Genomic DNA, 14,666 nt, shown 5'->3' on the forward strand with positions numbered 1-14,666 from the left:
TCATCCCCTTCTCCTCCTGCCCCTAATCCCTCCCAGCATCAGAGTCTTTTCCAATGAGTTAACTCTTCTCATGAGGTGGCCAAAGTACTGGGGTTTCAGCTTTAGCATCATTCCTTCCAAAGAAATCCCAGGGTTGATCTCCTTCAGAATGCACTGGTTGGATCTCCTTGCAGTCCAAGGGACTCTCAAGAGTCTTCTCCAACACCACAGTTCAAAAGCATCAATTCTTCGGCACTCAGCCTTCTTCACAGTCCAACTCTCACATCCATACACGACCACTGGAGAAACCATAGCCTTGACTAGACGGACCTTAGTCGGTAAAGTAATGTCTCTGCTTTTGAATATGCTGTCTAGGTTGGTCATAACTTTTCTTCCAAGGAGTAAGCGTCTTTTCATTTCATGGCTGCAATCACCATCTGCAGTGATTCTGGAGCCCAAAAAAATAAAGTCTGACACTGTTTCCACTGTTTCCCCATCTATTTCCCATGAAGTGATGGGACTAGATGCCATGATCTTCGTTTTCTGAATGTTTCTATATGGGAAAAGGAGTACGTCAAGGCTGTATATTGTCACCCTGCTTATTTAACTTCTACGCAGAGTACATCATGAGAAACGCTGGACTGGAAGAAACACAAGCTGGAATCAAGATTGCCGGGAGAAATATCAATAACTTCAGATATGCAGATGACACCACCCTTATGGCAGAAAGTGAAGAGGAACTAAAAAGCCTCTTGATGAAAGTGAAAGAAGAGAGTGAAAATGTTGCCTTAAAGCTCAACATTCAGCAAATGAAGATCATGGCATATGGTCCCATCACTTCATGGGAAATAGATGGGGAAACAGTGGAAACAGTGTCAGATTTCATTTTGGAGGGCTCCAAAATCACTGCAGATGGTGATTGCAGCCATGAAATTAAAAGATGCTTACTCCTTGGAAGGAAAGTTATGACCAACCTAGATAGCATATGCAAAAGCAGAGCCGTTACTTTGCCGACTAAGGTCCGTCTAGTCAAGGCTATGGTTTCTCCAGTGGTCGTGTATGGATGTGAGAGTTGGACTGTGAAGAAGGCTGAGTGCCGAAGAATTGATGCTTTTGAACTGTGGTGTTGGAGAAGACTCTTGAGAGTCCCTTGGACTGCAAGGAGATCCAACCAGTGCATTCTGATGGAGATCAACCCTGGGATTTCTTTGGAAGGAATGATGCTAAAGCTGAAACACCAGTACTTTGGCCACCTCATGTGCAGAGTTGACTCATTGGAAAAGACTCTGATGCTGGGAGGGATTGGGGACAGGAGGAGAAGGGGACGACAGAGGATGAGATGGCTGGATGGCATCACTGACTCGATGGACATGAGTCTGGGTGAACTCCGGGAGTTGGTGATGGACAGGGAGGCCTGGCGTGCTGCGATTCATGGGGTCACAAACAGTCAGACACGACTGAACAACTGAACTGAACTGTGTCTTATTTTTCATCCTCTGGCCACATCTTACTTTCGGAAACCCTGCCTGTCAAACCAGACTCAACACATAAAAAGGAACAAAATTTGGTCATTTGTGGATGAACTTAGAATCTGTCATACAGAGTGTGAAGTAAGTCAGGAAGAGAAAAGCAAGTATCATATATTCATATATGTATATGGAAACTAAGAAATGGTACTAATGAACCTATTTCAGAACATGAATTGAGATGCAGGCATAGAGAATGGGCTTCTAGACACAATAGGGTAAGGAGAGGGTGCAACAAATTGAGAGGGTAGCATTGACATATATACACTACCATTTGTAAAACAGATAGCTAGAGACAAGCTGTTGTATAGTACAGGGAACTCATGGTGGGGGGTGGGGTGGGGAGGGAGGCTCAGAATGGAGGGAATATATGTGTAGATTTGGCTGGTTCAAGAGAAGGCAATGGCAACCACTCCAGTACTCTTGCCTGAAAAATCCCATGGGTGGAGGAGCCTGATAGGCTGCAGTCCATGGGGTCGCTGAGTCGGACACAACTGAAAGACTTCACTTTCACTTTCATGCATTGGAGAAGAAAATGGCAACCCAGTCCAGTGTTCTTGCCTGGAGAATCCCAGGGATGAAGGAGCCTGGTGGGCTGCCATCTGTGGGGTCGCACAGAGTCAGACACGACTGAAGCGACTTAGCAGCAGCATAGCTGGTTCAAGTTGTTGTACAGCAGAAATTAACACATCATTGTAAAACAATTATACATATATTTAAAACAATAAATTAAAAAAATTTTTAAGGTTTTGGTGCAAGGAATAAGACTTTATTCAAAAAACCAACAAAATGTGATTATGGCCTAGTGCCCAAAAGAGCCAGTTCATCTCAGAGTAGAATCCAGGCTTCTTCTATGCTATGAGAAACACAGAAGCAGGAGGACCCAAGATTAAAGGGTACAGGTGTATTGCCGCCTGACCTTCAAGGGAAGCATAATCTTTCTTTGTTATTCACAAATCTGAAATTGTTTGTGAATAACAAATCTTTGTTGTTCACAAACCTGAATTAAAAGATTCCTGTGACTGAAAGGTAATAGAATCTAAAAAAGAATTTAAAATATATATATTATATATATATATATATATATAATGGGCTTACTTTGCTATATGGCAGAATCTAACACAGTATTGTAAATCAATTATACTTCAATAGCAAAATAATTTTTAAAAAGACTCCTATGAAACTTCAAGTTATTGGCAGTTATTTTACTTGACCTTCTTATCTCTTCCTATTTGCAAGGTTTCTAGACTAAAAGAGCATTTATCTACAAGAAGTAATGCTGTCTTACGCTTAGTTGTTCAGTCGTGTCTGACTCTTTGTGATCCCAGACTGTGGCCTGCCAGGCTCCTCTGTCCATGGGGATTCTCCAAGGAAGAATACTGGAGTGGGTTGCCATACCCTCCTCCAGGGGATCTTCCCAACTCAGGGATCCAACCCAGGTCTCCCACACTGAAGGCAGATTCTTTATTGTCTGAGCCACCAGGGAAACCCAAGAACACCAGAGTAAGTAGCCTATCCCTTCTCCAGGAAAATCTTCCCAACCCAGGATTTAAACAAGGGTTTCCCCTATTGTGGGTGGATTCTTTAACAGCTGAGCTACCAGAGAAGTCCAAATGCATGCACATAGACAAGAAATTGTCAACAAAGAGACCAAGAATACCCGATTAAAAAGGGCAGTGTTTTAAGTAAACAGTTTGGGGGAAACTGAATATCCACATGCAAAAGAATAAAACTGAAGCCCTAGCTAACACCATACACATAAATAAACTAAGAATAGATTAAAGGCTTACATGTTATAATCTGAAACTCCTAGAAGAAACATGAAGGAAAGCCTTCATGGCATTGGTCTTGGAGATGGGAAGCCCTAAGACATAATAGTCATCACTAAACTGGAACTGAGGTTTGGGAACTTTCTTAAGGAAACTAAATGAGTTATTTGAGTACAAGCAACATTTTTCTAATGTTTAACTCAACATGAAGGGCTGAAGTAAAATACTTAGGTTAGAGAATGAGAAAGGCAATTTCCACACAGTGTTAATTTTTTCTCTGTTACATATGCTTAACAGTGAAGACATCCTCCCAGAACCCAGAGATACAGTTGAAGTGTGATTTTTTGCCTCAGAATGAAGTCAAGACTGAAAGGACACCAGTGATTCTACACAATTTCTGGCCTCACGTCCAGTAGAAGTGTCGCATACCCACAAATAGAACCATCTGGAGGCAGTGCAGCCAGAGGGATAGTGAGGGAACGTCTTCCTAAATAGACTGAATTTCTGTCCTATTCGAGAGTAAGTCCTTAAGTTACAGTGAAAAGGAAAAAGATGCTTACATGACCTGTTTGAAGCTAGCCACTTATCTTTTTGTATCATGTGCCTTTCCTGCCCAATATATCAGAATCTTCTAGTGGAGACTAGAAGACAACCCTTGTCACCTTTGCCCCCTTCTGTAGCAAACAGTTGCACACAGGTTTTGATGCCCTCTCACCCAAGCAAACAGACCCTGAGTCAACCCAAGCTCCCTTTGTGAACTCCCCAGTTTTCCTGCAGGGCCTCCTCACATGCTTACTCAAGCATGCACAGTCTGGAAATGAAGCCACATCTCCCACAGGGATGGAAGCCGGTGGAGATACTTCCCTTCCATCTATCAGGAAACTGATCTGAGATGCATTTCTGTGTGGGTGTTTTTTTCACATCAACCAGTTCTCTGATGCAAGTTGAATATCCTTACAATTTAATTGACACTATCTGCCAGGAGATAGTGTTAGATTTCACAAGTTAAAGAATAGGTCCCACAAGACTGCACCCTACTTCAGACACCAATTATAAGTCCACTTGTCTAATTATACCAGTTATAAATAGGAGGTTACCATGACTTCCTTCTCAGGTTTGATTAATTTGTTAGAATGGCTCACAGAATTCAGGAGAACACTTTAATTACTGAATTATTCATCCATCCCAAAGGATAATAAAGATTATAAATAAATACTCAGATAAAGAGATATACAAGGTGGAGCCAGATAAGTCTCAAACATAGGAACTTCACCCTAATGGAGTTTGGGGTGTTCCACTCTCATAACACATGGATTTATTCTTGTTCACCAACCTGGAAACTCCCAAAAGCCTATACTTCTGAGTTTTTATGGTGGCCTCACAACAAAGGCATTGTTGATTAAATCTATGAACTTTAGTGATTGATTCAACCTCCATCCTCACTCTTCCCCCCTGAGTTCAGGGGGTTGGGTGGAGGATGGGAAGGGCAAAACTAAATTTTTCAATTCTATAATCACTTAGTTGTTTCCTCTGGGAATTAGCCCCAATCTAGTGGTTATTTCCAAAAGCAACCCCATTAACATAAACTCAGGTGTGGCTGAAAGGGATTATTTTTTATTATTATTAATAGAAAATCACATTCATTTTATCTTTATTGCTCTAAAACCATTTTAGAAACTGGATTCTTTACCAGCTGAGCTACCAGAGAAATCTAGACTAAATATTATAACAAAAGATGTTTCTATAGGTCTAATAATTTAGGAAATTATAGAAGTTTGGGAAGTTATGTGTCAGTACCTATTATGGACTGGGAATGAAGACTTACACATATATCTCACTTTATATCAAAATATCCGCAATTTCATACAGCTACCAGTTCCCTGCTAAATGGAACACTAATACCCTCAGTTCAGTTCAGTTCAGTTCAGTCGCTCAGCCGTGTCCAACTCTTTGTGACCCCATGAATAGCAGCACGCCAGGCCTCCCTGTACCCATCACCAACTCCTGGAGTTCACTCAAACTCACGTCCATCGAGTCGGTGATGCCATCCAGACATCTCATCTTCTGTCGTCCCCTTCTCCTCCTGCCCCCAATCCCTCCCAGCATCAGAGTCTTTTCCAATGAGTCAACTCCTCACATGAGGTGGCCAAAATACTGGAGTTTCAGCTTTAGCATCATTCCTTCCAAAGAACGCCCAGGACTGATTTCCTTTAGGATGGACTGGTTGGATCTCCTTGCAGTCCAAGGGTCTCTCAGGAGTCTTCTCCAACACCACAGTTCAAAAGCATCAGTTCTTCTGCACTCAGCTTTCTTCACAGTCCAACTCTCGTATGGATGTGAGAGTTGCCTTGACTAGACAGACCTTTGTTGTTAAAGTAATGCCTCTGCTTTTGAATATCCTATCTAGGTTGGTCATAACTTTCCTTCCAAGGGGTAAGCACCTCTTAATTTCATGGCTACAGTCACCATCTGTAGTGATTTTGGAGCCCCCCAAATAAAGTCTGACACAGTTTCCACTGTTTCCCCATCTATTTCCCATGAAGTGATGGGACCGGATGCCATGATCTTCGTTTTCTATGTTTCACATGTTTATAGACACTTTGAAATTTCCTTTAAGAAACTACCAATTTATTCTCTTACAACAACATGTAGAAAGGCATACAGTCTCACTAATGGATGAATGCTGAGCTTTAAGCCAACTTTTTCACTCTCCTCTTTCACTTTCATCAAGAGGCTTTTTAATTCCTCTTCACTTTCTGCCATAAGGGTGGTGTCATCTGCATATCTGAGGTTATTGATATTTCTCCTGGCAATCTTGATTCCAGCTTGTGCTTCTTCCAGCCCAGTGTTTCTCATGATGTACTCTGCATAGAAGTTAAATAAGCAGGGTGACAATATACAGCCTTGACGCACTCCTTTTCCTATTTGTTGTTCCATGTCCAGTTCTGACTGTTGCTTCCTGACCTGCATATAGGTTTCTCCTGGTCATGGCCAAACTCACCTCTGCCTTTGCCCTGCTTTCCCTTTAATTGATATTATAAGCCAGATATACTAGGCATCCTCTGTATTGCAGACTCAGAGGTTAAAGTGATTTCCCCAATCTCAGAAAACTCTACTGTCTTCCACTTGGGTTGGGACAATTGTTAGGACAATTGTTGGGAGCTAGATAGTTGGGTAAATTGTTAGGAGCTAGATAGTATCCAAAATATGAAGGTTAAAACTTGTAAATACACTCAGCATGGCAAACTGCTTAGTCCAAGACAGTAATAAAAGATTTGAGAAATCAACCCAGAATAGTGCAGACTCAGAACTTCCTGGCAAGTTCTTTCACTAAGTATTTTATAGATATGTTTTTTTGTCAACATGTACTATGTACATGTATATTCATTTTTGAAGAAAGTGATGTTTCACATGTTTATAGACACTTTGAAATTTCCTTTAAGAAACTATCAATTTATTCTTTTACAACAACATGTAGAAAGGCATACAGTCTCACTATTGGATGGATTATACTAACATTGGATTCTGTAGATCATTTCAGTCTTTACTTGTCTATCTTACCTGTTTATTTTGCAATATTTGATCATTAGTGAGTTTTAACACATTTCGAAATGTTTTGGGGGCTATTTGTTCTTTTGCACTAAATTTTTTCCCTTATTTTCATCGTTGTTTTTGCTGTTCTTTTACTTTGCTTATTGATTTAAATGAACATTTTATATATGAACTTATTTCCCTTTGTAATTATAAGTGGTGAATAATTTTTCCAGTTAGATCTTACCTCTTTGGTATTTTTTGTTTATTTGTTTCCTTTATGGAATAAAAGTTTTAAATTTCATGTATTAAATTCCATCAATCATGTATTTATGCTTTCTTAAATTCATTATTTCATTTAATGAAATTAATTATAATTTTAATATGTTTTACATGTATAATCTGTTTTGGGGGGCTGGGGCTGAAAAACAAGGAAATGATGTCATCAATTTCATGAGGTGTTCAAGTTTATCAAATAAGCAAGCCAATAGCGAGTATAGATTAGAACAAGACAGGACTAATAATCAAGCAGGATCTGTCTGGAAGACATGACAGAAGGTCTGGAGTTGCCATAACAGTAGAGTTTATACCTCTCTTTTTTGCACATAATTCTTTTATTTCTTTGGAAAATATTTCTTTATCTCACTGTTTACTAGTATTCACAGTAAGATGCACTGTTGTAACAGAAACCAACAATATAGTGACTCAAAGGAGATAAAGTTTATACAGGTGTAAGGTGCATCTCTGCTGTAGAAGATTGGCAACCATCAGTTGAAGAGCAAAGACTACTGACAAACAATAGATTTATTTGTTAACTGGCAATTAACCCTATATATGAAATATAAACTTAGATGTGATCACCATCAGTTTGCTCTTAGACTCAGAAAGATCACTTGATGTTTGCTTAAATCATATACCCCTACAGCTCATCTAATCTGGAGTTCATGCTCCCATGGGCCAGAGGCTTTCTAAATGCAGAACCCAAAATATGAGATTTGTGCTGTCAAGAAAGAAAAAGAAAAAAATGTGTAGTCTTCATATTTAGAAAGACTGTTAATCAGTGTTAAAATATGATCATCATCATCTTGCTCTTCTTCAGCATCTTTGTCATAATCATCATTATCACTAAATTAGACTTTATTTAAGTAATGTTTCTGAATGGGTAGCTGTTCCCTTCTCCAGGGGATCTTCCCAACCCAGAGATTGAAACTAGGTCTCCCTCATTGCAGGCGGGAAGCCCTTCTGATGTTAATAAAAGGGAAACAAAGACAAAAAATGATGGAATTGTATGCAATGAAGTCATTATATGCTTTAGTTAGAATTCTATTTTGAACCACATCTACAAACTGGAATCATATTTAATGGTGAACCTTGTTGACATGAAAGCCTTCATTATCAAAAAATGGCTTAGAGATATGTTTCTTTTTATAAAGGAAAGGGGTGCATTAAAGGAATTCAGCTATTCAAATTCTGTGTCATCATAATGAAGAACAATTTCTGTCTACATATAATTACTTAAAAACCTTTGAGTACATTTTGGTAAAATACAGAGGTTTTAATATTACTCTCCTATAGGTGGATTGTTTGCTAGCTTTGTGAAGCTACATTTGCTAGAATATATATTAGAGAAAGATGTGTTCACTAAAAATCAAATTATGGTTTTCATAAATCATTGAAAATGCTTGCAATCTTATCCTAATTGACTTTTATCGATATTGATATACTTAACACTTGTTTTATTTTTTTTTAATGGGTACATTAGAAGTGCTTATCAGGCTGTTTTCTTTCAGAAAAAATGAGCAAATATCATTTTGAATGATTAATTACTATTCTATATGATTTATTTTAATATAGCATAAAATCTTGTTCTAAGACTGTTGTTTATATAAAGTGAAGTGAGTGAGTGAAAGTCGATCAGTGGTGTCAACTCTTGGCTACCCCATGGACATCCATGGACATCTATGGAATTCTCCAGGCCAGAATACTGAAGTGGGTAGCCTTTCCCTTCTCCAGAGGACCTTCCCAACCCAGGGATCCACCCAGGTCTCCTGCATTGCAGGCGGGTTCTTTGCCAGTTGAGCCACTAAAGAAGCCCAAGAATACTGGAGTGGGTAGCCTATCACTTCTCCAGCGGATCTTCCCAAGCCAGGATTTGAACCAGAGTCTCCTGCATTGCAGGCGGATTCTTTACCAACTGAGCTATCAGGGAAGCCCTGTTGTTTATACAGGCCCACACTAAATGCATTTGATGTACGAAAAGCTACCAAGAGATGGTATACAAAGCCTGGGAGATACAAGTATAAATGTATCAAAACATTAGACAAAACAGTGAAAAAAATTCAGAGACTTTATAAGAGACACAAAAAAAGAAAAATTGAAACAAACTTCCTTTTACTTGGATAACCAAAAAATAAAAATAGTACTTTAGATGTAGGCTCACTTGTCTTCTTTATTTTCTGCAATACCCAGTTAACTTCTGACAATTCAAAGAGAAAATCTGAGCAAAAAAAAAAAAAAAAAAAAAAAAAGACAAATTGTATTTTGTCTGAGGAAACAACTATTTGAATATGTGGGAAAAACAAGAAATTGAGTATAAACCTAAAGAATTTAGGGTTTAAAAGTTAGATAAAGCTTATGCAAAGGTTAATTGAGACATACTTAATTTTATGTAAGATTTTTGGAAAGTACTGATAGAGACTGTATTAGTCAGGGTTCTCAGAGAAAGAGAGCCAATAGGATATGTAGAGGTAGGGAGATTTGTAGATCTTTAGATAGACAGATATTTAGAGAGGGTTGTGAGAGAGAAAGAGAGATTATATATCTACATAAGAAAGAGAAATTTAGGAATTGGGTATAGGCGGCTGGCAAGTTTGAAATCTATAGAGCTAGCTGAAAACTCAGGAAAGAGGTGATGTTGTAACTAGAGTGCAAAGGCAGTTTGGGAGCATAATTCCCTCTTCCTCTTCCTCTGGTGACCTCTTTCTAAGACCTTCAAATGATCAGATAAGACCTATTCTATTTTAGGTACTATGACCTAGTCAAGTGGACACTTATTAACACAAGTTAACCATCATAAAGACTAACTAGTTCCTGGAAATAGTTGACATTTTATTACTTTAAAACTTATTCAAAGTTTCTTATTTTCACTTTACACTGTCAAGTCTAAGAAAAAACAATGTGAAGCTAACTATGACTTGCCGTTAAATCTTGAATCATTTTTACTTCAGAAATGTCAAAAGTGAAAATGCATGAGTTGACAAAACACAGCTCTATTTTCATAATAATTAGTTTCATTGTCAGCATTGTCATCATCATCATCATCATTTGTCCCGGAAAACTCTTTTATATCAAGCAGTGTGTTTCCCTTGTTTCCCAGACTCTTCCTGTCCATGTGTTACCACACCACTATTCTTCTTCAATGACCCTCTGTTTTTGAATTATTGAAACTTGTATCCCTAATGCTTTCTCCAGGGGAGGTATACAGCTTGCTTAGGAGCTTTTTCCAATAGAGACTCTTTAAGGAGGTGACTTTCAGACTTTTTTGTCCATGGTTCACAGTAAGACACATATTTAACAGACACACACACTCACACAATTGATTCACCTTACTCTGTGTGATCCTCTGAAATTTTCTAATCTATTTTATGTTAACTCACTTTTAAATGCTTGTTAAAATTCATTGAATTGATTTCATGATCAGTAAGGGACATGACCTAATATTAAAAAGAAATATTGTTCTAACTGAAGCAGCTACAAATTGCTTACACAAGACAGAAGAAAGCAAGTAACGGCCTGAAGAATCAACAGTATCATATCCATGGGGGTCTGAAAAATTCAGAAATAAAGGGTATATGAAATAGAACAAGTGTACCCCTAAATAGAACAAGCATACCCCTAAAAAAGGAAAAGAAAGGGATGACAGGAAATGAGATGGTTGGATGACATCACCGATTCAATGGACATGAGTTTGAGCAAACTCCAGGAGATGGTGAAGGACAGGGAAGCCTGGTATGCTACAATCCATGGGGGTCTCAAAGACACTCATGACTTGGTGACTGAACAACAACAAACACAAAATAACAGTCATTCTCTCTCACATACACACACACACAAACATATATGTCCACACACGTATTGTTCTGACATGATGCCTCCTTTCCTGTGTATCTGACCTGAAACTGACATTACAAATCTCTGGAATCAGAGTCACAAGTTAGCTGCAAAGAAACAATTACCTCCCTGTAAAACTTCACTGAGTAGTACGTTATCCTTTGTGATTAGCTGGCATGTTATCTTTTGTAACTATAATAACTCTGTCATTTTGCAGAAAATAGAGGGTCTGTACATCTGCAAGCAAGGAAACAAGTTATTGAGTAAAGGGCCCCTGAAAGAGAGAAGACCCTGCTTTATAACATTTCAGCATTATACAAGGAATTGTGCATTGTTATTGTCCTGGAACAGAGCAGTTTTCATGGATGAAAGAACCTCAGGATGAGTACTGCCTGCCTACATCAGTGCCCTCCTGCATCCAACAGGCTGCGGTCTTTCCCAAGAACCTTCCGCATGGCCCACTTCACATCCTTGTTTCTCAGCATGTAGATGAAGGGATTCAGAGTGGGGGTCACTAGGCAGTAGAAGAGGGTGAGAAACTTGCCCTGGTCCTGGCTCGCTATATTCCCAGGCTGCATATACATGTAGATAATGCTGCTGTAGAAAAGAGATACCACAACCATGTGGGAGGAGCAGGTGTTAAAGGCCTTTTGCCTCCCTGCTGCAGACTGGATCCGCAGCACCGCAGCTGCAATATAGCCATAGGAGACAAGTATCATTGTGAGAGGCACAAGAACGATGGGAATGGCCAGGAAGAAAGCCAAGCCTTCAACCCGACTGGTGTCCACACAGGAGATTCGAATGATAGCAGGCATCTCACACACAAAGTGATTGATGCGGCGGTGACCACACCTCCCCAGGGACATCGTCAGTGGGGACATCAAGATGGAGTTGGCAATCCCACTAAGCCATGCGAAGGCTGCCAGCTGCAGGCACAGCTGCGGGTGCATGATGGTTGTGTACTGAAGCGGCTTGCACACAGCCGCAAAGCGGTCGTAGGCCATGACAGAGAGTAGAATGCACTCAATGCCCCCCACAGAGAGGAAGGCAAAGAGCTGGATGATACAACCCACATAGGTGATGGTTTTGTATGGGCCCCAGAGATTGACCAACATCTGGGGAATGCTGCTGGTTGTGTAGCAGAGATCCAGCAGAGACAGGTTGCTGAGGAAGAAGTACATAGGGGTATGCAGTTGAGGGTCCACCAGGGAGAGAAAGATGATCGTGGAGTTGCCAGCAACAGCCAGAAAGTAAAAGATCATGTTGACAAAAAACAGGACCATCTCCAGCTTCGGCCGGTCAGAGAACCCAAGCAAAATGAAATCTCCTCCAGAGCTCTCATTGTTTCTCTCCATCACCTTTGGCTTGATAAACCTATTTTAATATGTTTTCTATTATCCATAAAGAAAAGGTGCATCTTATTTTATCCCCACAGTAAGAACGCTTTTTATTTTGCTACCCACACTATTTAAATGGACTGTATTTCCAGCTGATTACTGGGAATTTCAGGGCAAGGCATTAAGTAAAGATGCATGCGTGCATGCTAAGTCACTTCAGTCGTGTCCGACTCTTTGTGACCCTATAAAGCTGACCATGCTTCCTTGTCCATGGGATTCTCCAGGCAAGAATACTGGAGTGGGTTGCCATGCCCTCCTCCAGGGCATCTTCCAGACCCAGGGATCGAACCCACATCTCCTGTGGCTCCTGCAATGCTGGCAGATTCTCTACCACTGAGCTACCAGGGAAGCCCTTAAACAAAGATATTTGGCTGTAAAGGAATGGAAGTTATAACTTTTGCTTCAGTAGCCTCTAATATGGTCAAGTGAGTTAAGTGAATAAATCTTTTAAATATATATATATATTGATATAATCAGAAATAAAGTAATTCAAGGGGCAGCAAGCATACTTTTGTCAGACTCTGCTAACACTGAGCTCATTTCCTCTTTACTAACCGATAAATTGCCCCCTCAAATTTATGGACAATAGCTTCAGTTAATATTATCAGTGCTCATATTTTCATAACTATATTTAAAATCAAATGTTAAAATGTATTTGTGACTGACCATGGGCCAGATGCTGCACTGTAAGCTACAAGTATAGCTGAGACTCAGACACAGTACCTATTTATAAGATACTCACAAGACCAATACATTGTAAGGGAAGTAACAACATGGGGTGGGGGTCGACAGAGACTTGAAATAGGAGAGCCCCAAATTTACTTGCTTCTGAATTGTTCATAATTTGGTCCAATCTCTTGAACCAGTGATTACAGTGACATTATCCATGAGACCAAAAGCAGCTTTGTTTGTGCAAAGGTAAGGGGTTTTGTTTGTTTTTTTTTTCCCTGCCAAGTGTCTTCACAAAATGGGCAGAAAGATGAGACATGTTCTTGTTTAGAGATGCATATTAAAGTATCAAACAGAAATGATCTAATGTCTAAGAGTTTGTTTCCAAATACTCCAGGAAATGAATAAAAGAAATGGATAAAGGGAAACAAGTGAGAGGTGTTCTTCTGTGCATTCCAGCTCAATATAATACTATGCACAGAGATCAATTAAAAGGAAAAATCGGGATAATTGTGCAAGGTTACTTTTGCAGTAGGTTTGTTTTCTGACCTGCATTGGTAGAGTGAGAGTTAACTGAATGCTTACTTTGTCAAATAGACACCAGTCAAGTGTTTGGCCTGGAAATATAGAACTCCCCTAAGATTTAGAAATTAATAGGAAAAAAATGTTTCCATGTCAACCATTAAATGTTAGCTGTATGGATATAATTTTCTACATCAGCACATTTGGAGTTAACAAGGACCCAGTGGCTAGAGAAACTGGGATACAGTTTAAATGGAGAGTAAATGCGTCACTGTGGTCTTCCACAGCTCTGGTGTCCTCATGTGGAGAGTGTTCACTTGTGGTTCAATCAGAAACGGCTGTAGACTCAGAAAAGAATTATTGTCTGAAATGAATCTATCTGCAAAGAACAATTAGAGTCAGGGTTTTTAAAAAAATTAACCTGAAAATTGTAGCAAACCAACCTAAGGGATGGTCTATTATGAGTGCATCATATCCACAGACCTCCTAGTGAGTATACATACTGAGAGTGAAACTAGGTCAGCACAAATTGCAAGCTTGAAAATTGTAACATGGACAGGACAAAATTTTTTTCTAGTAGAAGAATCATTAACTGTATTTCAAAAAAAAAAAAAACCACTTTGTAAGGAAACTTGTGATTTGTAAACACTGTATATAAAAGAGCAACATTTCTTTTTCTTTCTTATTTTTGACTGAAGAATGATGCCCTACAGGCAAGGGCCTTTTAGTTAGTTTCTTAATTACTTGAAAACAATCCTTATCATAAGAACAATATGTGTTTGTTACAGAAAAACAAGAAAGCAAAGACGATTGAAAAAAATAAATTCCATAATCCCAGTCACTCATAGACAATTATAGCTAATTATTTCATGTGCATACTTGTATACTTTTTTCCCTACTTTATTATTCCAGATTTGTTTAATACATGCGTGTATTATATGTATAATCATATATAGTGCAGCTGCTATGGAAAACATATAAAGGATCCTCCAAAAATTAAGAATACAAATTTAATATGATTGAGCAATTCCACTTTTAAGACTATATCCACAGAAGATGAAAAGAATAACCCTGATGGAGACATATATATATATATATATATATATATATATACTGCCACACTTATTGCAGCATTATTTACAAGAAAAGAGATATAGAAATAA

General features: G+C 39.0%; 1 protein-coding gene across 1 annotated transcript; it reads right to left on the bottom strand.

Moving 5' to 3' along the window:
* LOC102186206 (putative olfactory receptor 2W6) lies at window positions 11,317-12,270 on the bottom strand. The gene has a single exon (XM_005682831.2). The coding sequence runs from the start codon at window positions 12,268-12,270 to the stop codon at window positions 11,317-11,319; it is 954 nt and encodes a 317-aa protein (XP_005682888.2).

The sequence above is a fragment of the Capra hircus genome, chromosome 7, assembly GCF_001704415.2.
Source record: "Capra hircus breed San Clemente chromosome 7, ASM170441v1, whole genome shotgun sequence".
Taxonomy (NCBI): domain Eukaryota; kingdom Metazoa; phylum Chordata; class Mammalia; order Artiodactyla; family Bovidae; genus Capra; species Capra hircus.

Bases quoted from the DNA above. Each gene is read 5' to 3' on its own strand.
- LOC102186206 (XM_005682831.2), bottom strand. From the start codon at position 12,270: ATGGAGAGAAACAATGAGAGCTCTGGAGGAGATTTCATTTTGCTTGGG.